Consider the following 23,217-nt stretch of genomic DNA (forward strand, 5'->3'; position numbering starts at 1 on the left):
AGTGTAACTCGAGTCCTGCCTCGAGTGAATGGAGCTCCGCGTGGACGCGCACGCACACTCTCGGCAGTGTTGTGTGTACGCGCACTTGTAACCGGTACGGTACGGATGCTACATGTAACGAACCCCGTCGGGGAAAAGCGGACACAATTGTTACAATTAGACACGGAACCGTCCGGAGTAAGATGACGTAACTTCTCTTGACACTGGTGAGTATCCGAAGTTTTCTGCGTTCACCGAGGCCTCGCTATTTAATAGTTATTCGGCTTTGTAACGTCCTAAACGTGTCAGACGTCCAAGTTCGTTCGTTCGGTGTCGTTTAGACACGCGTCGCGTCTGTTAATCGCGACTTTAAGAGGTTTTTATACCGTATCGACATCATTTAGCGTTGCGGTTGCTACGGAGAGCGAGCGAGCGAGCGACGGAGTGACGTATGAGGCGTCAGAAACGGAGAAAGTTTCGCTGTGAACGCGTTAAGCGTCATGTGAAACAGACGCGAAGCGACTTTTGTTGAATAAATGTGTTTCACACTTGTCACGAGGAGGAATGCGGTCTGCATTCCTCGCATTCTGACTTTGATTCGTGTCCGATTCATCCGATGTCTCGCGTGTCTTCCAGTTTCGCTGGTTTCAGATAAGACTGTTGTGGTTAAAAGAGTGAAGCACTTCAAAGTGACCGTGACTGTTTCCCTGTGGTCTGATGCGATATCAGACATTAAACCGCATGACATGAAAGCTACTGCTTCATCTATCTATCCATCCATCCATCCATCCATCCATCCATCCATCCATCCATCCATCCATCCATCCATCCATCCATCCATCCATCCATCCATCCATCCATCCATCCATCCATCCATCCATCCATCCATCCATCCATCCATCTCTATCGAACTATCTATCTATCTCTATCGAACTCTCTCTCTCTCTCTCTCTCTCTCTCTCTCTCTCTCTCTCTCTCTCTCTCTCTCTCTCTCTCTCTCTCTCTCTCTCTCTCTCTCTCTCTCTCTCTATCTATCTATCTCCCTCCCTCTCTCTCTCTCTCTCTCTCTCTCTCTCTATCGAACTATCTATCTCTCTCTCTCTCTATCGAACTATCTATCTATCTCTCTCTCTCTATCGATCTAGCGAACTATCTATCGATCTCTCTCTATCGATCTAGCGAACTATCTATCGATCTCTCTCTCTCTCTCTCTCTATCGAACTCTCTCTCTCTCTCTCTCTCTCTCTCTCTCTCTCTCTCTCTCTCTCTCTCTCTCTCTCTCTCTCTCTCTCTCTCTCTCTCTCGATCTATCTACTCTATCTCTCTCTCTCTATCGAACTATCTATCTCTCTCTCTCTATCGATCTAGCGAACTATCTATCCATCTCTCTCTATCGATCTAGCGAACTATCTATCGATCTCTCTCTCTCTCTCTCTCTATCGAACTCTCTCTCTCTCTCTCTCTCTCTCTCTCTCTCTCTCTCTCTCTCTCTCTCTCTCTCTCTCTCTCTATCGAACTATCTATCTCTCTCTCTCTCTATCGAACTATCTATCTATCTCTCTCTCTCTATCGATCTAAGCGAACTATCTATCGATCTCTCTCTCTCTCTATCGAACTATCTATCTATCTCTCTCTATCGAACTATCTATCTATCTCTCTCTCTCTATCGAACTATCTATCTATCTTTCTCTCTCTCTCTATCGAACTATCTATCTCTCTCTCTCTATCGATCTATCGAACTATCTATCTATCTATCTCTCTCTCTATCGAACTGTCTCTCTCTCTATCGAACCTATCTATCTATCTCTCTCTCTCTATCGAACTATCTATCTATCTCTCTCTCTCTATCGATCTATCGAACTATCTATCTCTCTCTCTCTCTCTCTCTCTATCAATCTATCAAACTATCTATCTATCTCTCCCTCTCTATCGAACTATCTCTCTCTCTATCGATCTATCAAACTATCTATCTCTCTATCTATCTCTCTCTCTATCGATCTATTAAACTATCTATCTATCTCTCTCTCTCTCTATATCGATCAATCGAACTATCTATCTATCTCTCTCTCTCTATCGAACTATCTATCTATCTCTCTCTCTCTATCGATCTATCGAACTATCTATCTCTCTCTCTCTCTCTCTCTATCTATCTATCAAACTATCTATCTATCTCTCCCTCTCTATCGAACTATCTCTCTCTCTATCGATCTATCAAACTATCTATCTCTCTATCTCTCTATCTCTCTCTCTCTCTCTATCGATCTATCGAACTATCCATCCATCCGTGTTATTTTTGTGCTCCTGATGAAATAAAATCATTGACATTCTTCAGTAATGGACAGCTTCCTTTAGGTTGCTGCGTAATCATCTTCTTAATCTCTTTTCCAGTAGGGAGGTTTTCTTTCTTTTATCTGCTTTGTTGATGTGAGAGACGGGGAGGTTGGCAATGCATCATGGTCGGCAGTCTGCAGAGCCAGACGTTTACCACACCGTAACTACTGGTAAATCAGTTACAGCGTGTGTAAACACAACATTCTCATATTCTCATTTCACAGCCAAGCTGTTCCTCTAGCCACGCAAACCGGGACAACCTAATAGCTTTAGTCAGGTTTCATTTGTAGGAAACACAGAAATCAGGCAAGAATCACATTTCATGCGTTTTCTGTTTAGTGTTGTATACGCAGAAGGAAGCAGCAGGGCGTTTTGTTGTTTCTACCTTGTGCTTCAGACCGGGACAGCCTGCTTTTCTCGTTTGACCGATAAGCCGTAACCGTTCTTTAACCGTGTGTTGCGTTCAACTCAATCCAGCAGATGATTCATGGGAAGGTGCAGTCTGTCGGTAAGCATGGTTCAGTGAAACCTCGTATAAGCGAATGTTCCTAACACGTGGCTCAGCTCAGAGCATTTGACTTTAAATCACTGAGGGGCCGAGTGCTTTCTTCTGTCTTTCCTCAGGGTGCAGCAGAATTTGGGGGTGAAATGAGCATCCTCGTCTGTATCCTTCTCTTCAAAACGTCATTTGTTTACACACACAGCGTTAGAGGTTTGCTCTTCTGGTTTATGTACGGTAGCATTTAGCCACCGTGTCCTATATTGTAGTCTTTCTGAATGAATGCACTGTTTGGATAGCAGGGCACACATTGCACTTTTACGCATTGTTCGTGTATTGACAAGGTGTAACGTGCGGAGGACGGACCGCAAACAGTTCTTTAAAAGAGAGTTAAATTATAAACGCAGCACACACACAGTGGACATAAGTGACCTTTTCTCCTGGTGGTAAAATGAACTAGGTTATTCTAAAGAAGTTGTGACACCTGGAGTGTGAATTTTTGTATACGAGTGTCAAACGCTGTGTAATTGTAAAACGTTTTTTGGCTTTAGTCTTACTGTAGCTAAAAGAGAATGTACTATAAATACATCACACGAATGTGAATATGGACTATACCGTAGCACATTTTCATGTTGACCTCAAAGCATGTTCTGTTTTGGGCTCCTCCTAGTTCTGTATTAGATTCTGTATTTTAACATGTACTACCATGCCAGTGACTTGTTAACAACTATAGCTGGGTTTCCATTACCCTTGAAAATGTGCAAATAGAAATGGCTCATTGAAAATACGCCCAATGGAAACACGTCCATTGCACAAAAACTCCCATGTATCACGCTAGCTTAAAGTGTTTCTTTCAGGGGATATGATAAAGGCATATGTTGCAAAACTCCAATGGAAACAGTTTTGTCGTATTTACAAGTCACGTGCTATGTTTTGGTTAAACATTTGTAAAGATGTTTAGATGTTTAGGGCTGTCACAATTATTAAATAATAATTTTAAAGCAATATAAAGCAAATTCACCAGAATAGGGAGGCTCAGAGATTACGTATTTTTGTATGCAAACTTGGAAGCGAGTTCGCATTTTAGGACTTCCGGTTCCATCGCTCCAAAGACTATTGTTTTTTTGAATGGGTTTTTGGTAAATCGCCTGAATAAGGTCCGTGGTAAACAAAACTTCTATGTGATATTTTCACATTGTGTTCTATGTGAAAGCCTTGTTTTCTCTTAAAAACGGCGGTTGCTAACAAGTTGCTAATAGCGACTACTTCTTTTGGCGGGGGCGTTAGACACCATCACGCATATAAAGCTCACAAATAATGCAACATGGGCACAAACCTCTTAAAGGAGGGGTTAAATAAACCGGTTCTGCCAATCTTATGTTAATCTTGAGTACCTGTGGAGTAGTATAGCGTTCTTCATATGTCTGTAAAGCTTTTAGTTTTCTTACATTAACAGAAGATGGATTCAGCTGTACGATTATTTCCGAATACACTATTACGTGTGGTGCTCACCACAGCTTCACATGCTGATGGGTGCGATCTTCCGCTCGCTCTCTGGTTCGTTGATTGGCGTGCTATTCCAGGAGAATAGCCAATAAAACCTTAGGACCATTGTTTCGAAACAGCAATCCAGACTTATAAAAAAACTTTCCGAAACAGGTTGTAGTGCTGACAGACAGTATGGAGCACGGAAATACTACGTCATGCGTCCAACTCGTTGACCAAGTTAATCTTTAGGACCCAGCACGTTTAACAGTATAAAGAAAGCAGAATGGATGTAATAGCATGTAATAACTTACCAGGGAACACATTTTTAACAATATTTATTTGTGTTGATTGGTTTTGTTTCCAGACTTGCTGCATCTACACAGCAAAACCCCTAATATCTAGTTTTAGTGCTCATGACTCAAGTCTTCTCTGTTAAGGTCACTCTATAGTAAATACTGATAGAGCACACTGAAAACGCTCATGTGTAAAATGTAAATCAACACTTTAATGATTTGAAAGTTGTTGATTTACTTGCACAGTCTTAATTTTTTTGTTCAAATTAGAGATTTGCAAATTCCACAGGTTCACATTTTACACACGAGCGTTTTCAGTATGCTCACGCAGCTGTTAACTATTTGCGTGCTGTTTTTACATGCGTACCCCAACACGTAGTTGTCCAATTTCTAACGTCATATTCATTCATTCATTTTCTACCGCTTCTCTAACTAACGTCATAGTTATTTACAAATGTTCCACATTTCTTCATTGAATAAATCAATTGTTATATTGACAAAGCCTTAAAACAGACAATTAAGCTTATTGCTCCCCGAACTCTTTGTAAGTCGCTTTGGATAAAAGCGTCTGCTAAATGACTAAATGTAAATGTAATGGCCATAATCACAATTAAGAACTGCCCTCAGTAAAGATGACTCTTGTTTTCTGTCATGTTACCTGGTCTGACAAGAGTTTAGGAATCTGACAAACCTAAACCAGTTTGCTTGAGAAAAGAAAATTGGTTTCATTTTCTCGTGAAGAGCTCGTCCAGTACATGATGCGTGGGAACGGAAATGATTTGGTGCCACAGTCATGTCATGTGGTGTGGATTTACTTCTGTATGACGTTTTGAGAAACTATGAAAAGTTAGCTATTTGTCCTGTATGTTCCTAAGAAATCTTACATGGAGGGTAAGTGTCTAAAGTATTTAATGCGACAAATTTAATGATTATACACTTAGGAACGAGCTACCGCGAGATGTAGGGCAAATACAAAAAACGGCAAATGCTAAAAAAGCAAATGTGAAATGTGACCGCGGTGAGTTTAGGAACTGACATTTGGAAGTTTCCCATTAGGTCATGTTCATGCTAGGTTTCTAAGTATAATTTTTATAAAAAATATTACCAAAATATTGTCTATTAATAAAGGCAACTTTCATTTTCAGTTAAACCAAGCTTTAAGTATCGGGATTGTTAACGGCTGGTTCGATGACAAGAAATCGGTTTTTCTTCTGGAGACAAACCAAAACAGATCTCTTTACATTGACCAGTGATTCAGACACACACAGATGCAGAACGTTTACCTGCAGTGTTATTTGACACAGTCACACAAGGGTCATTCAACTGTAATAACTGTTAATGTGTATAAACGTGAGTTTCCTGTGATATTCAACAGCTTGTCACAGTTTCTGCTATAAAGATGTTGTTCACCCGAAAAACATTTACTAGTCATGTACTCACCCGCACATGACCTTGTTTCTTTAGTCTCTCAACCAAACCCAAGATTATCAACTCTTGTTTAGTGCTCGCCTCTTCAGGACAAAAAAGCATAACAAAAATACACACACCCCTATTTTAAGTGTCATATAGGTTTGATGAACATCACAGTGTTATAAACTGAATGTCTTCCATATTATTTGGAGCTTTGGTCCGACCAGATTTATACCATAAAGAGCATTCTGTATTAGAAATGTTTTTATTTTAGATGTCACATTGATTGTTAGTGATAAGTTAAAGAAAGTCATTAACATTTGGGATGGCGTGACAATGTGTAAATTATTTTCGATGAATTTTCACGTTTGGGTAAACTGTGTTACTATTACACGCTTTAAGATAAAGGTGCTTAAAATTGCCTTCAAAGCGATGCCATAGAAGAACCATTTTTGACCATCCAGTCAAAGTATCTTCAGATGTCAAAGGTTCTTTATGGAGCCAAGAGGTTCTTCCATGGCATCGAAGAACCTTTTGAAGCACTTTTTTTTAGGAGCTAACCATCTGTTCTCATGCTCACGTCTGACAGAGACATGTATTCATCCTCATGTGGCTGCAGTGTGACATATCAGACATGACCTTCTCACAGCACAGATAAACCTCAGGACTTTCAGCTTCTCCGCTTATCACTACGGCAACAGGTCAGTGCTCTGGTATTCTGGGTGGGGACTGTGAAAGTACAGAATTTGACCTTCTATGATAAAACACTTTCTACTCGTGTTTATGATTAAGTATCACATAGCCACACAGTGACATTAACTCGACCGATGGTAAGAGTTTGGGGCGGGGCTTATTAACAATACAATACAGTGGAAGTGTTAGAGAAACCTATTTAAAAACAACATTTTCTTGGTGCTGTATGCTATAATAATTCACCCCTCAGGGATTTTTTACGAGGAAGCTAAGTGTCATTCCATCATCACGTTGTTTGGGTAACGATTAAGAATCTTGACTGTGGTTTTGCTGTTGTGTTTCAGAACTAAAGATGGATGAAACGGACAGTGTCCGTACCAAACCAGTGCCAGAGGACTCTAACGTCCAGCCCACATATATAGCCGACGGCATTAACATTGACGGTATATTAACCTCACGTGTCCATGTGACTACTGTATCATCAGAGGTTTCATTTAGTTGATGTTAGACGTGATGTAAATATACTGCTTTTCAACACAGACGGACGTTATAATGCCCTGCGTGAAGATCTGGAGGCAGACGCACGAGATTTTGAAGCTCCCACGTGGAGTTTAACTGTTGACCAGCAGTATTTAACAACCTTTTCCAAAGATGTTGCTAAAAGACAAGACGTCGTTCACGGTAGGCGCTGTGGTTTTATTTTCATGTAGTGAAATCGGTGGTGTCTACACAAGATTGCATTCATGAGGCTGATAATAAGGCCTCTACTAAACAACCATACGATGATCACGACAGAACTAATCCAGACCGAGATCAATCACGTGCGGACGTTAAAGCTGGTTTTGGGCGTTTATGTACGGGAGGTCCGCGAGACCCTTCAGCTGGATGAGACTAGGCTGGAAAGGCTCTTCCCGCAGGTGGAAAACCTGTTACAGATTCACCAGTTCTTCCTCAACCGCCTTAAACAACGACGCATCCAATCCATGGAAGCTGGCAGCGGTCAGAATTACTGCATCCACAGAATCGGAGACATCCTCATTGAACAGGTGTGTGGGTTCATTTCACCAAATACTCCACTTTGCTTTCGTTATGTGAACTTTTACTTTAAGCCCTACATGTGTTTTCTGCTGCTTACAGTATGTGTGTCCCAGCATGGTTTTGATTTTCATTTCTGTTAACTGTCATTTATATTTAACGTGCTTTTAATTGACCTTTGAAACCACATTCCTGTGAGCTGATCTAAGCAACAGGTGCTCGTGCTTATGAATAGATGGATTGTGTTTTACTTGTCAACTTACAGTAAGTGTTTTAAAATGTGTGCTGTTCAGTAAATTTTTTGGGGTCTTTTTGACAGACGTGAAATATCTTAATTGATATGCGCTTTACACTTCTTATTCAACTTTTGCTAGTGTTACTAACTGGTTTTTGCTTTAGCAGCTTCTGATCTCTGTGTATGTGTTTCTGTAGTTCTCAGGTGAATTGGGAGAGCAGTTGCGATGCTGTTACGGCGTATTCTGCAGTCATCACACTGATGCAGTCAACTGTTATAAAGAGCTCATGCAAAACAGCAAGAAGTTCCCGAGTTTTATCAAGGTAGGAATCAACTAAGCCTTTTTGTTGTCCAATTTTGAAAACGATAGGTTACTTGCATTACCCCGGTTCTCTGATAACAAAAGTGAGGTATCTCACTATGGGAACGCTCAGACTGCGGAAGCATCAATTACACCACGTCCGTCATATCGATAGACCAATCGTAACAGCGAGCCTGGAGTCCCGCCTCCCTTTTATATAACCCGCTGCTGACCGCATCATTCTCAGCATAGCTACTTCACCGTGTAGTTGGCATGGAGGGCGGTGAGATGAGATACCTCACTTCTGTTATCATAGAACTGGATTACGCAAGTAAGTTATTGTTGTCTTTCTAACATCCGTTCGGTATCTCACTATGGGATATAGTCCACTCCCGCATTGCAGATATGCTGTACGAACTGTAACCTGTGAGTGTTCTGACACTGAAGTCACCATATGCACTCATGAAAGATAACGTACCCTGAATTAATAAAGTATATATGTGTAGATATGTTGTTGCACTTTATAGGCACCGGCGCTAGGGAAAAACTATGTAAATGACCCGTGAGAGGTGCTTAAGCGGTATCTGTCGTTCTAACATTGAGTACTGAATGAGCTAGAGACGGTTCCGTCACATCTAGTCTATAATATCTCCCAAATGTGTGCGGGGATGCCCAAATGGCCGCAGCACAAATGTCTTGAATGGAAACGCCCCTGAAAAGGGCCCAGGATGTGGCCATTCTTCGAGTTAAATGGGCTCTGAGTGCTGGAGGAGACTGTAAATTTTCATCCTTTTGACACATTACAATTGCATTCACCAGCCAGTGAGAGAGTCGCTGATGTAAAAAAGGTTTTCCCTTGAATTTGTCATCAAGAATCACCGATAAATCCCATGAAGGGACCAGGGACTTACCAGAAGTAAAAGTCTCGGCCCTTTCATAAACCAAAATATCAGGGGGTGCTGGCTTATCGGACCCGAAGCTAGCCCCACATGACATGCTGAAATGTCTGAAAGATATACCTTTACTGCCAAAAACAACGTATTTATCCAATCATTTCTGTAGAAACCAGAGAACCACTGACACGGAGCATGATTCGTCTCTCCGCACACCAACGTTCAAATACTCTCCACTTTTGATCGGATTAAGAGCGGGTAGAGGCCACCCTCACACTCTGGGTAGTCTCGATCACATTAGACGGTAGGCCAACGGCATTTAAACCCCCCCTTTCACGGGCCAGGCCCAAAGAGCAGGATGAAACATCTCTCCGTTCGCCTGAGAGAGGAGGTCTCTGCTCAATTGAACAGTCCATGGTTGGTCGTGTAGAAGTGGCATTATGTCAGCTATCCACATCTTCCCTGGCCAGAACGGCACGATCTGAATGAGAGAATCTTTGAATTTCTGCAGTGTCATCTTGATGAGACTCGTAGGAGGAAATTAGTACACCAGTGCGTTTGTCCATGGGTGGACTTGCGCATCCACACATCGTCTTCCAGTAGAGGCAAGAACGGAGGGCACTGCGCATTACAAAGAGATCTACGGCAGCCTTTCCATATCTCTGCCACACCTGACAACAAATCCACTCCTCTGCTCAACATTCCCGGTACATGTCAAGTCAAGTCAAGTCAGCTTTATTTATATAGCGCTTTTTACAATTTTCATTGTTACAAAGCAGCTGTACAAGAAAAAATGACTAAGTAAAACATAAAAGGTTATGGAATTCAAAACACAGGTCAAATATCAGACACACAATAAATTCCTATATGCAGTGTTAATTAAATAAGACTACCAAATTCTAGCAGCCCCCCCGGCCAGGCAAAACAGTGCAAAACAGTATGCAAACGGTGGCGAGGAACCCAAAACTCCATTGGAGGAGAAAAAAAACCTCGGAGGGAAACCAGGCCTAACCAGGGGATTCCAGTTCCCCTCTGGCAAAAACTGCAGCCTCTGCACAAGCTCAACAGTGCTTGCACAACAAGGCGAAAATAAAAAAAAAATTAGATTTAAAATTATCATTAATAATCTAATAGTGGCTGAAGTTTTGTAGGGACGTCACTTCCTTCGTCCAGCATTTGTCAGGTCTAGGAATGGATTGCGCCCTGCCCGCTCCGCTCTTGTAACCTTGGAACAATGAGACAAGACTGGCTGAGAGTAGAGTACTGTTCTGCACTCTTTGATGCAACAAATGCATCAGTTGTTATTGGAAGTGTCCCTGGTTCCGGTTGATCTAACTAGTGCAGCCTAGATCTTTGAAATACATATATTATGATAATCTAGTGTATGCAAGATTAAAAAGATGCGTCTTTAGTCTAGATTTAAACTGACAGAGTGTGTCCGCCTCCCGGACATTGCAGGGAAGGCTGTTCCAAAGTTTAGGCGCTAGATAGGAAAAGGATCTGCCGCCTGCACTTGATTTTGAAATTCTAGGTATTACCAACTGACCTGACGCCTGAGAGCGTAGTGCACGTGATGGACTATAATACGTAAGAAGTTCTCTCAAGTAGTGAGGAGCTAAACCATGCAAGGCTTTATAGGTAATAAGCAAGATTTTAAAATTTATGCGATGCTTTATAGGTAACCAGTGCAAGGTTGACAGAACCGGGCTAATATGCTCATACTTTTTTGTACGTGTAAGAACTCGAGCTGCCGCATTTTGGACCAGTTGGAGTTTTTGTAATAGGCCTGCAGGGCAACCACCTAATAGTGCATTACAGTAATCTAGTCTTGATGTCATAAAGGCATGTATAAGCTTCTCCGCATCTGATGATGACAGCATATGACGTAATTTAGATATATTTTTAAGATGGAAAAACGCAATCTTACAGGTTTTGGCGACCTGGTTCTCAAATGACAGAGTACTATCGAATATAAAGCCAAGATTCTTAGCTGAAGATGAGGGTTTTATGGAACATCCATCAATAGTTAAGCAGTATTCTTGGTTGTTACGTAGGGCGGTTTTCGGTCCGATAAGTAACACTTCAGTTTTGTCCGAGTTCAGTAATAAAAAATTGCTACTCATCCACTTTTTTATATCGACTATGCATTCCACTATTCGATGGAATTGCTGTGTTTCGTGAGGCTTCGAGGAAATATAAAGTTGCGTATCATCAGCATAGCAGTGAAAGCTTATTCCGTGTCGCTTTATTATATCTCCTAGGGGTAACATGTATAATGCGAAGAGCATAGGCCCTAGTACTGAGCCCTGTGGTACACCGTACTGGACTTGCGATTTGCGTGATACCTCATTGTTTATTTTTACATATTGGAAACGGTCGCATAAATAAGATCTAAGCCATTTCAAAGCTATTTCCTTAATACCGACATCATTTTCAAGTCTATGTAGGAGCATGCTGTGGTCAATGGTGTCGAATGCAGCACTAAGATCATTTTCAAGTCTATGTAGGAGCATGCTGTGGTCAATGGTGTCGAATGCAGCACTAAGATCTAGCAGCACCAATAAGGAGATACAACCTCGGTCGGACGCCATAAACAGATCATTTGTAACTCTAATCAGAGCAGTCTCTGTACTGTAATGTGCTCTAAATCCAGACTGGAAATCTTCATTAATCTCATTCCTTTGGAGGAAGGAACATATTTGAGTTGAGACTACTTTTTCCAGAACTTTAGATAAGAAAGGTAGATTCGAAATAGGTCTATAGTTAACTAGTTCTCCAGGGTCCAGATGGGGTTTTTTGACAAGGGGCCTTATAACAGCCACCTTATATGCTTTAGGCACATGTCCCAATGTCAGAGATGAGTTAATAATGCTAAGTAGAGGATCTATAATTTCTGGGAGCATCTCTTTCAGAAGATTTGTAGGTATAGGGTCTAGCATGCATGTAGTCGATTTAGATGATCTGATGATTTTCGATAGTTCATCGTGATCTATAGTAGAAAATAAACGTAATTTCTCCTTAGGGGTGCTGTAGTAAGTCGTTTGTTCAGCGGGTTTCGCATCTGGTTGCATAGTTATAATTTTCTCTCGAATATCTTGGATTTTATTTGTGAAATAGTTCATAAAATCATCACTGCTATGCTGGTATACAGCATCAGAAGTCGCTGACGATTTATTTTTGGTTAATTTAGCCACTGTATCAAATAAAAACCTAGGGTTATGCTGGTTTTCTTCTATTAGTGATGAAATGTAGGCGGATCGAGACGTTTTTAGGGCTTTCCTGTATTTTTTTGTACTATCCTTCCAGGCAGTACGAAATACCTCTAATTTAGTCTTTTTAAAGTTGCGCTCCATTTTTCGTGCCGCTTTCTTTAGAGCCTGAGTGTGTTCATTTTTCCACGGTGTCGGTCTGTCATTTTTAATCTTCTTTAAGCGCAAGGGAGCAACTATGTCTAGCGTTTCCGAGAAGGTGGCATTAATATTTTCAATAGTAAAGTCAAGATCTTCAACGTTATTACTCATGCTAGAGATTTGAGACAATTCAGGCAAATTATCAAGAAACGCACCTTTTGTAGTCGAAGTTATTGTTCTACAATATTTGTAACTTGGAGTTTGATTTGCCACCATTGGGTATTGAAGCAAGCATGATACCAGATAATGATCTGAGATGTCTTCGCTCTGCTGAAGGATTTTAACATCGACCACGTTTATACCGTAAGACAAAATTAAATCTAAAGTATGATTACGAAGGTGAGTAGGTCCAAACACATGTTGACTAACGCCCATGGAGTTAAGAGTGTCTTTAAAAGCCATTCCTAAAGCATCGTTATCATTATCTATTCTACATGAATGTTAAAGTCACCAGCAACAAGGACTCTGTCTGCAGCCAGTACTAGTTCTGATAAGAACCCACCAAAATCTTTAATAAAATCTGTGTGGTGCCCTGGAGGCCTATATACAATAGCCAGAATAAATTTTAAAGATGTTTTGTCCTTAATATTAGGTATTGATGCATCAAGTACCATGACTTCAAAAGAATTGTATTTAGGATTAGACTTCTGGGAAATGCTAAAAGAGTTACGGTAAAGTGCAGCAACACCTCCCCCTCTGCCTTTTAGGCGAGGCTCGTGTGTATAATAGTAATCTTGGGGGACAGACTCATTTAACGCAATATAGTCATCTGGCTTTAGCCATGTTTCTGTTAGACAGAGCATGTCTATTTTATGATCTGTTATCATATCGTTAACAAAAAGTGCTTTATTAGAGAGAGATCTAATATTTAGCAATCCGAGTCGTAACAGTTGATTATCTGTATTATGTTCATGTTTAGTTAGTTTAACGTTAATTAAATGACCTTTGAGAGGTTTACGCTTTATTTTATGTTTACTAATCCGGGGGACAGACACAGTCTCTATTTTATGATGTTTGGGAGAAAGTATTATCGCATGTAGTGTATTTTGTGTGTTCTGCAACGTGAGACGGCAAGCAGACCGTTGGTTAAGCGACATGCGTCGCTCTCAACGACTGGAACCGGGTGTTGCACCACACAACGAGTCTCTGTCCTAGACTGTAAAGGTTCGATCCCAGGGGATTGCAGATACCTATGTAAAAAGTATACGATATGGATAATGCTACCTAAGTCGCTTTGGATAAAAGCGTCTTCCAAGTCACGCCTGAGGACTTCCCATAGGGAGATACCGAATGGATGTTTAATACATGCTGGAGCCAGAAATGCATTTGATATACATGAACAAGTCATTTAAATGTCTCAGTAGTGCATTCTTTCTGTTCTCAGAAAATAGGTCAGCTGTCCATCATACGACGATTAGGAATACCAGAGAGTATTCTTCTAATAACCCAACGCATCACCAAGTATCCTGTGCTTGTTGAACGTGTCATTAAATACACTGAAGGTACAGTATGTTTTACCTTTTATGTTTCTGAGGCAGGTTTCATTGTTTTTTTAATTCAACTTTGTTAACTTTGGTTTACTTTGGTAAATTTGAGTTGTTTTGGATGTAAAATGTAACTTATCAAATTGCAGTTTGTGTGTATAGTAAATGTCTAAGTGCATACACAATATATAGATGCATGTCCACAACTGACCTGTAATATTACTAATATTTCAGTTGACTCAGAGGAGCACAGGGACCTGGTCCGCGGTCTGGAGCTCCTGAAAGAAACCATAGCTCAAGTGAATACACACGTGGACGAGTTTGAGAAAGCAGCGAGACTGAGGGACCTGAGCAGTAGGCTAGAGCCCAAGTCCCTGGTGAAGATGACCGAGGGCCGAGTGTTTCGCAGAGAGGACATGTTACAGAGCCACAGGAAGCTGCTTTACGAGGGAATACTCACATGGAGATCGACATCTAACAAAAGCAAAGGTCATCATTGCGCCGGTGGCATCTGTTAGCTTGGTTTTCTTGCTGCTCAAATAGACCTCTTCGCAAGATGTAAACACTGGTCCAGAAACCCCTTTGGTTTAATTTCTTTATTAGTAAAATAAAAAATAAGAACAGTACAATATTTACCATTTTAATTTAGATATAAATATCCTGTTGGTTGTATTTTGTTGAAACGTTTGTGTAATGCTAAAAAACGGAAACAGGAAGTTCTTCTTGATCAGTGTTGTCTGCGTCTTATGAAGTAATAACGCTAATGCTTATTCTAATGCTAATTCATTGCTAAAGTCTAAGCCACTCTTTTCAAACCTTACTGACCAATCATATTTTGCGAATTAATTTGCCATCTTTATAGTTTTCATTGTGTTTCTTGATCACTTTTATCTCTTTTAGAACATGATTATTTCTGAAGGTGTTAGTAATGGTGATCACATTTACATTTTTGCATTTGGCAGACGCTTTTATCCAAAGCAACTTACATAGCATTATCCTATACATTTATACATAAGCATGGGCACCCTCATCTTTAGTGATTATTTCTTATTTTTGCGCAAAAAACTGAACAACGTTTATAACATAACTGGTAATCCACAGCATAAGGCTAGCAAAATAACCAAGGGTCCGTTTTTTAGGTGTACATATTTACATTTGTTCATATTCTCTCAGATGTTCTTGTCCTGCTGTTGTCTGATGTTTTGCTGCTGTTACTGGAGAAAGATCAGCGACTTTCATTTGCCTCTCTGGTGAGTTTTAACAAAAGAGTGTCTGATGTGTGTTAATCATACACGCATGTTGTTATCGTACCATTCAGCTGTCTAACATGTGTTTCTGTAGGACAAGCAGCCTGCGGTCATCTCGCTTCGGAAGCTCATCGTCCGCGAGGCGGCTCACAACGAAAAGACTCTGTTACTGATCACAGCCTCCGCCGACACTCCGGAGATGTACGAGTTTCGCACTTCCTCTAAAGAGGTGCGCAAAGCTTGGGCAGACCAAATCTGGAAAGCTGTGGAGTGGTGCGTTTCATAGTCACATTAACTGTGGCTTTTAATACTTTTTTAAAACCTTTTTAAAACAAATATTAAACGTTGCACTAGAGACGTCAAATGAAATAGCAAAAGATTAAAAGACGTCAGCTTGTCTTACTATACAGATAAAGGAGGAAGTAGATTTATAATTTCTAAAATGTAAACCCTCAAGTTTGGTCAAAATGGATTAAAATGTGTATTGTGCACCAGGCTGTTTTTGTGAAGTTTCATGCCAATTTCATCTTGTGTTTCAGCTGTCCAGAAGAACAGGTGGAGGAACCGGAAGAACTCTCTGAGAGAATCAGGGACTTTGCACGTATGACAACTTTTCTGTCGCAATGAATCTCTAATCGTCTTTAGCAAAGAGCCGGTGACATATTTGTGTGTGTTTACTTTTATTTGTGTTTTCCGAGCAGAGGATCTGTACATGAGGGACGCTGTTATAGAGTACTGCCTCAAAGAGAAGCACCGGTTATTTGTCAGCATCGCGGCCTGTGTGACAGGTTCTGAAGAGCACTCTTCATCCGAGGGCCGTCTGCTGTGCGGTAATGCAGTGGAGCCCCAGCAGGGGGAGCAACTCCTCTCTCAAGCCCTGAAGGATGGTGAGACTGCTTTTGTGGAAAATATCATTCATATTCGAATCAATATGCTAAATATTCAAATGTTTTTCTCTCAGTGGGGCTTTTACAGCACTTCCTGTTAGGACATGAGGACCGATGTTCATCCACTAGTGAGGGAATGGATCCGATGCCCCTGCCCAAGACACCTAGCTTTACAGGTTTTGATGGTGATGCCTACACGCCACAAGGCAGTAAGAGCAAATCTGGAGTTTCCCGTGCAATACTATTTTACTTCATACTTTGTAAGTGGTGTTGTAATATAAAAGATCTTGCTGTTGTTGACTGGTGGACTGGTTGCAGATGGAGCAGGCAGTTTAGTGAAGAGAATAAGAGACAGAAACCAGCGAGGTAACTCGGATCCTCAGCTCAGAGAGCTTTATCCTGGAGAGAGTCTGGAGCTGTCGGTGAGCACATCACACTCTTCACTGTCATACAGATTTAGTTGTTTTTATTTGTGGTCGTGCTGGTGTAAGCCCAGGTCTTGTCTTTACACATTAGGCAGACGAGGAGATGAGTCTACAGAGCAGGACTGTCAGTTTTCCTAAAGCAGAGGTGAGAGATCGTGTATGTTCGTGAATGTTTGAGCATTTTCAGTGTTCTAAACATGATTTGTTTGTATCTCTGCAGGTTTATGAAACTGTAACCAGACTTTCACAGAAGCTTTGCAGCCTACAGGTAAAGCAAAATATATTACATTTTTGGCAATTTTCTGATGATGGTATACAGGGAAAGATTATTTAGATCTTTATCCAATGTTTCTTACGTACTCTGTTCATGTGAATCTATTTTCTATTTCAATTTTGGCCTCAATCCATCACAGTGAAATTGTTATTGTGTCTTATTCTGTCTCTCGAGGATTGTCTTATTTCTTATTGTTATAAATCCACAGAGCTCCGGTGTTGGATCAATTTTCTTTAGTTTTTCTGTTGAATTCACAGTTTTCAACTAAAGACTCCAAAAAATGATGTGTTTTGGCTGTCCGTTTCAACGGAAACAGCGTTTTAGGGGACTGAAATGTAAACTTTTGAAAACGGTTCTCTTTGAAAATGCCTCCGTTTTAGTTTCCATTTAAACTTCAAAACGGAACTGAAAACGATGACGTCACGCCATGCACCCAGTCGAGTATAGCCAAAACAATTTGGTGGCGTCCCGTACTTTGACCTCTTGCTGCTCGACTATGTCGCAACAAGCCTACTCACCACACTTCCCTCTTTGCAGTTGCGCAGAGAACTATATGCAGAGAACGAAGTAGGGACCATTGGTAGTACAGTAGTATATATTTTAGGAAGGAGGGACTCCCGCATACCTGTCGCAATTGGCATGTCACTTGACAGATGTGGTGTCATTGGTGTCATCTGTCAGAGGAGGTTTAAAATAACACAGGACTGATAAAATAACAACATTTTCATTATTTGGTAAACCTTAATTGTAATACTTTCACCTACATGCATGCCAAGTCTTTCATAGTCTTGTTTTTCTGTCCTTTCGTCAGTCTGTCGTTTCGCAATTAGAAAGCCAAATCGAAGTGCAGCGCACCATTATCGAAGAGCTGATGTCCCGGCCTCGAGGCAACACTCTCCTGGAACAGGAAAAACAACGAAACTTGGAAAAGCAGCGGGAAGAGCTGGCCAATTTCCAGCGACTGCAGTCTCAGCACAGGCAGGAGCAGATACAGTGGGAACAGGAGCGAGAGAGGCAGACGATCCAGGCAGAGAACACAGAGAAAGAACTGAGAGAAAGAGAACTGGTGTGCAACAAGCAGGAGGTGCAGCTGGCTGAGGAGAGACAAGAGCTGGACGCATGCAGAGAGCAATACCAGCAGGACCTGGAGAGACTTCGAGACTCCATGCGTGCTGTGGAGAAAGAGAAAGAAAAGCTGGAACAGATGCAGAGAAGGTTTAAGAAGAATGAGATTGTGTCCAACACTGTAAACTTTACTCTAGAGAATGAACAGATCCAGGTTTGTGATTGAAGAATGTACTGGTCTTCTGTTGTTTTATGTGTTTTTGGTTTAAAGGTAAAAAATAAATTCTGTTTTCCTCTCCAGATACCTCATCCATACCCCAAACTGAATGTAGTTTCTTCCGGTTTTGAGGAGAGGGCACCCATGGTACCACCACGTAGAGAGAGCATCAATACCCTGCCTGTCAAGATAGATCCAGTCCCCATCCACCTCATCAGTACCACCAACCAAACATACAAAGGCAATTCCGTCCAACAGCAGATCCCCACAAAACTGGCCGCCCAACCAAAAGGCAAAGACAAACACAGCAAGCACAGGAACTCACACCTGCGCACCCACAGTGCAGGTAGTAACTGATATTATCTATCTGTCTGTCATGACACAGTTGAATTACTGAGCTCATATTTTTTTGTGTTTTACAAAAGTTTTAAATGCATTTTCACACTTTTAGCTGGCATAGAGGTATCTCAAGTCCTACCCATCAAAGTTACTGGAAAAGATGGAGGCAGTTTAAGATCCATGGGATGCGGCAGTCCCCACCAGCTCCCTCCAGGTAAAAGCTACTGAACGACTTCAGTTTATATATAGCATCAAGAGGGCACTGGCACCTGTATTGTTCTTAGAAGAGAGGTTTTCAGGGATCCCGATGTCAAACCAGGCACCAGGACTGAAAACATTATATCAATCAAGTACCCCGATGTTTAATGTCGCTCCATCAACCGTACAGCAGCTGTCCCATATTTACCTCCAGGCACAGTGCAGCAGGTCATTCTTTAGTTTTTTGGGTGTGTGAATATCATAACCTGTCCTGATGGCTGTTTAGGACAACTCGTCTCAGTTATGTGATTAAATTGCCCGCTGCTCATTCTATAGACCAAGCTGAACATGGGACTGCCTAAGGTTCCTACCACTCCTTTTAGGATCAGAAAACAAGGGGAAGGAAGACCCGGCCTTATCCGGTTGTTACTAGTGCCCACACTGCTCATATATCTGGACAGCACAGAGGGCTTTAGATGCTCTTAGGAGCTTTTTGTCTGCCATGTGGGACGGCATAATAGGAAGGCTGTTTCCAAACAGATGCTGTCCTGCTGGATTGTTAATTCTATTATTTCGGCATACCAGTCTCAAGATCTACCGTGCCCAATTGAAGGGTGTGTGCACTCCACTAGAGGTGTTGCGTTCTCATAGACACTGTCAAAATATGTGCCATGTTATTGGACACTGTTGGGGTCTTTTAAGTACTAATGGAGATACGCCATTAGGATAGGTACTCATGTGTTTGACCATCTTTAAGTAAGCCCTTGTACCAGAGCTCAGTGCTCCATATGTGTGCCGTCCCATTGGTCTTCCCCTTGGAAGCTCTAGGCCACTATGGCTGGGCACCCTCACCCTGTAATAGAGTCTGTCCTAGCAGTTTTCCATATTCGCTTGGATGTGGTTTCCATAGTTTTTCTTCTTCTAGGTGAGGGAGAACTTCTCCCAGCTTGTTTCATGTTAGGTGGCTAACTATTTTTTGAGAATTCCACTGTCTATAGCCTTTTGTGCAGCTTGCTCCAACCAAGCAAGCACACACTCTTAAAACTGAAGGGATGCATCAGGACTAAGCGCTGACTACAAGACACAGTAGCTTGCCCAAATGCAGTATATATATATATATATATATATATATATATATACTATAAGGTTGCATTGAGTGAGGGTGTGTGAATATCTGTCATCACAGTTGAAAAATATGTTGTATGTGCCAATATTCATGTGTGTTTCTGTTAATACAATATGGGGCTTTCCCGACAGGGCTTAACCCTAGTCCTAGACTAACATAAATGTTAAAGGTATTTTGCTTGAAAACAACTTACACTGACATATCTCAAAATATATCAGTGTGATTGTTTTGTGTCAAGATGCCCACAGTAATATCCTAGTTTAACTAAGGCCTAGTCCTGGTTTAAACTAATCCTATAAGTAAATGTATTGTTGTGATGTTTCTGCAGATATGTTTATTCATCCGGAGAAGTTGTCCAGCTCTGTGTCCTCTCATTCAAACACGAGCAGGAAGCCTCACAACACAAACACAACACAGCCAGGACACCGTAAAGCCAAAGATCATGAAAATACAGATACAGACATTTTATTCTTCTAGAGTCTCTTGTGTTTTATCTTTCAGATGGACAGTGATCACTGTTTCACTAACATGATCTGAACACACATGTTATGAGATACTGCAGAACTTACATTTGACAAGTAATGAAATCTTTCAGATTTTAGTCATAGTTGTGAAAAGTTTTGTTTTATTTGTGATTTTAATCATTTTTAATTGAAGAAAAAAAATAAGTATAGTTGAAAAAAATGTGGAAGAGTTTTAATCTCTGTTAACCCTTTACAGACATGTTAGCAGAGTTTAAGGGATGAAGTTTATTGCTTGTGATCTTATATTTTGTTAATCATTACTGAAAGGACAGTCAGGAGTCATTGTACAAGTTAAGATCTCTTCAGTGATTCATTACAGAACAGTTTGTGTCTTATTAAATGATCATTCATGTAAATATCTGTTTTTATTTGGTTATTATTTTGAGATTCACATTCAGGGATATTTGGCTCCAGAAGCATTACACTAGACAGTCTTAATGTTCTTTATTGACTCTTTATTGAGTGAAATGTCAATTTATTTGAGTTTTATCTCCAGTTTACAGATGTTTTTAATGGATGTTTTGCTCCTGTCAATTTAAGAAGCAAATATTTTGTTTTGTTTATAAAAAAAAGCCTTGTTTTCATATCTGGAAATAAAGTTGATACTAGTGAAAGTTAAGAATGTATCTATACAGTATTAGTTAAAACATTTATTGTATATTTCATCTGCACCTGATGATGTCTTAAAATGAACCTGTACATTGTAAATATTTCATTGCAGATTAAGCTTTTTTGTGATGAATTAAACTTGTACTTTGTAGTAGAGGTCTTCTCGGGTCCAAAGATCTTTACCCGACCTGAATTGACCCGAATCACTTTTTACCCGAACCCCAGACAGACCCGATAACGTTTTTATTTTAAAGCCCCGACCCGAGACAGACCCGATAACGTTTTTATTTTAAAGCCCCGACCCGAGACAGACCCGATAACGTTTTTATTTTAAAGCCCCGACCCGAGACAGACCCGATAACGTTTTTATTTTAAAGCCCCGACCAGAGACAGCCCGATAACGTTTTTATTTTAAAGCCCCGACCCGAGACAGACCCGATAACGTTTTTATTTTAAAGCCCCACCCGAGACAGACCCGATAACGTTTTTATTTTAAAGCCCCGACCAGAGACAGACCCGATAACGTTTTTATTTTAAAGCCCCGACCCGAGACAGACCCGATAACGTTTTTATTTTAAAGCCCCGACCAGAGACAGACCCGATAACGTTTTTATTTTAAAGCCCCGACCAGAGACAGACCCGATAACGTTTTTATTTTAAAGCCCCGACCCGAGACAGACCCGATAACGTTTTTATTTTAAAGCCCCGACCAGAGACAGACCCGATAACGTTTTTATTTTAAAGCCCCGACCCGAGACAGACCCGATAACGTTTTTATTTTAAAGCCCCGACCCGAGACAGACCCGATAACGTTTTTATTTTAAAGCCCCGACCCGAGACAGACCCGATAACGTTTTTATTTTAAAGCCCCGACCCGAGACAGACCCGATAACGTTTTTATTTTAAAGCCCCGACCCGATAACGTTTTTATTTTAAAGCCCCGACCCGATAACGTTTTTATTTTAAAGCCCCGACCCGAGACAGACCCGATAACGTTTTTATTTTAAAGCCCCGACCCGATAACGTTTTTATTTTAAAGCCCCGACCCGAGACAGACCCGATAACGTTTTTATTTTAAAGCCCCGACCCGAGACAGACCCGATAACGTTTTTATTTTAAAGCCCCGACCCGAGACAGACCCGATAACGTTTTTATTTTAAAGCCCCGACCCGAGACAGACCCGATAACGTTTTTATTTTAAAGCCCCGACCCGAGACAGACCCGATAACGTTTTTATTTTAAAGCCCCGACCCGAGACAGACCCGATAACGTTTTTATTTTAAAGCCCCGACCCGATAACGTTTTTATTTTAAAGCCCCGACCCGATAACGTTTTTATTTTAAAGCCCCGACCCGAGACAGACCCGATAACGTTTTTATTTTAAAGCCCCGACCCGATAACGTTTTTATTTTAAAGCCCCGACCCGAGACAGACCCGATAACGTTTTTATTTTAAAGCCCCGACCCGAGACAGACCCGATAACGTTTTTATTTTAAAGCCCCGACCCGATAACGTTTTTATTTTAAAGCCCCGACCCGAGACAGACCCGATAACGTTAGACCCGAGTCCGACCCATCGTATATATTTTTTAAACCCGACTAGACCTGAATGTAAACCGACGTGTATTAATGAAATTGATATGGCAATGAACACGTTGATCCTCTTATCTAAATAAGTGACGACATGGCAACCACTCGAGCGAACATTCTGTCTCAACAATAGTACTGAAATGTGCGCGTCTTTTAATATCTACTTCTGGTCGCCTGGTGGAAGTATGTTTTTCCTGAATACGATGGTAACTACATCGAGTGCAAACCCCTGCAGCTTTGGAAACTTCGGGATTTCAATTCTAAGGTGATTTCAGATCACCGCGACTTTCTGAAGATTTGCGTGGCTTTCAACCGATTGGCTGAGGGTTGTGGAGGAGAGTTGGTAACTACACGCACACACACTAGCGACGCGCTGTTATTGTACAGGATAGTTCGGGTCTTCCTCAGGTCAATTAAGCAAAAAAATTTTTACTTTATATTACCCGAGACCCGAAGACACTAACAATATACCCGACCCGTGTCCGAAGCTCCCGTGAATCTTTTAGACCCGAACCCGCTCGGGTCCCGGGCCGGACCTCGGGTTTTCGGATCTAAGTGGACCCGTGAAGACCTCTACTTTGTAGTGCTTGTTTTTTTCTCATAAATGTATTTAATCGGCTGTTATTAAAATAATTGTTACCTCAGTTGGTTCACTTAAAAAGCACA

The 23,217-nt window shown here is 41.1% G+C and overlaps 1 protein-coding gene across 4 annotated transcripts; it reads left to right on the forward strand.

Moving 5' to 3' along the window:
* arhgef18a (rho/rac guanine nucleotide exchange factor (GEF) 18a) lies at positions 1-23,215 on the forward strand. 4 transcript variants are annotated; one of them, XM_079452296.1, is made up of 22 exons: positions 2,531-2,818; positions 2,935-3,022; positions 6,590-6,701; positions 7,038-7,136; positions 7,234-7,374; positions 7,489-7,739; positions 8,161-8,286; positions 13,952-14,069; positions 14,286-14,540; positions 15,225-15,301; positions 15,393-15,571; positions 15,838-15,899; positions 16,000-16,185; positions 16,260-16,394; positions 16,504-16,607; positions 16,702-16,755; positions 16,831-16,878; positions 17,696-18,163; positions 18,251-18,512; positions 18,618-18,719; positions 20,158-21,113; positions 23,136-23,215. In XM_079452296.1, exons 4-21 carry the CDS (start codon positions 7,046-7,048, stop codon positions 20,304-20,306), a joined length of 2,808 nt encoding a protein of 935 aa, XP_079308422.1. In that variant the 5' UTR covers positions 2,531-2,818; positions 2,935-3,022; positions 6,590-6,701; positions 7,038-7,045; the 3' UTR covers positions 20,307-21,113; positions 23,136-23,215. The 4 variants fall into 4 exon arrangements, with proteins under 4 accessions (XP_079308419.1, XP_079308420.1, XP_079308422.1 ...); XM_079452293.1 differs by lacking the exons at positions 2,531-2,818; positions 2,935-3,022 and adding an exon at positions 1-206; XM_079452294.1 differs by lacking the exon at positions 2,935-3,022 and having other exon boundaries at positions 2,528-2,818.
* Positions 23,216-23,217: the final 2 nt, after the last annotated feature.

Source organism: Barbatula barbatula (genome assembly GCF_947034865.1).
Source record: "Barbatula barbatula genome assembly, chromosome: 3".
Lineage (NCBI taxonomy): Eukaryota > Metazoa > Chordata > Actinopteri > Cypriniformes > Nemacheilidae > Barbatula > Barbatula barbatula.

What these genes read in the sequence shown, in the direction of transcription:
- arhgef18a (XM_079452293.1), top strand. Translation starts at nt 7,046, where the DNA reads ATGGATGAAACGGACAGTGTCCGTACCAAACCAGTGCCAGAGGACTCT. An exon ending in GACTTTCATTTGCCTCTCTG is followed by an intron (nt 15,302 to 15,392) that starts GTGAGTTTTAAC and finishes GTGTTTCTGTAG; the next exon opens with GACAAGCAGCCTGCGGTCAT. An exon ending in CTCTCAAGCCCTGAAGGATG is followed by an intron (nt 16,186 to 16,259) that starts GTGAGACTGCTT and finishes TTTTTCTCTCAG; the next exon opens with TGGGGCTTTTACAGCACTTC.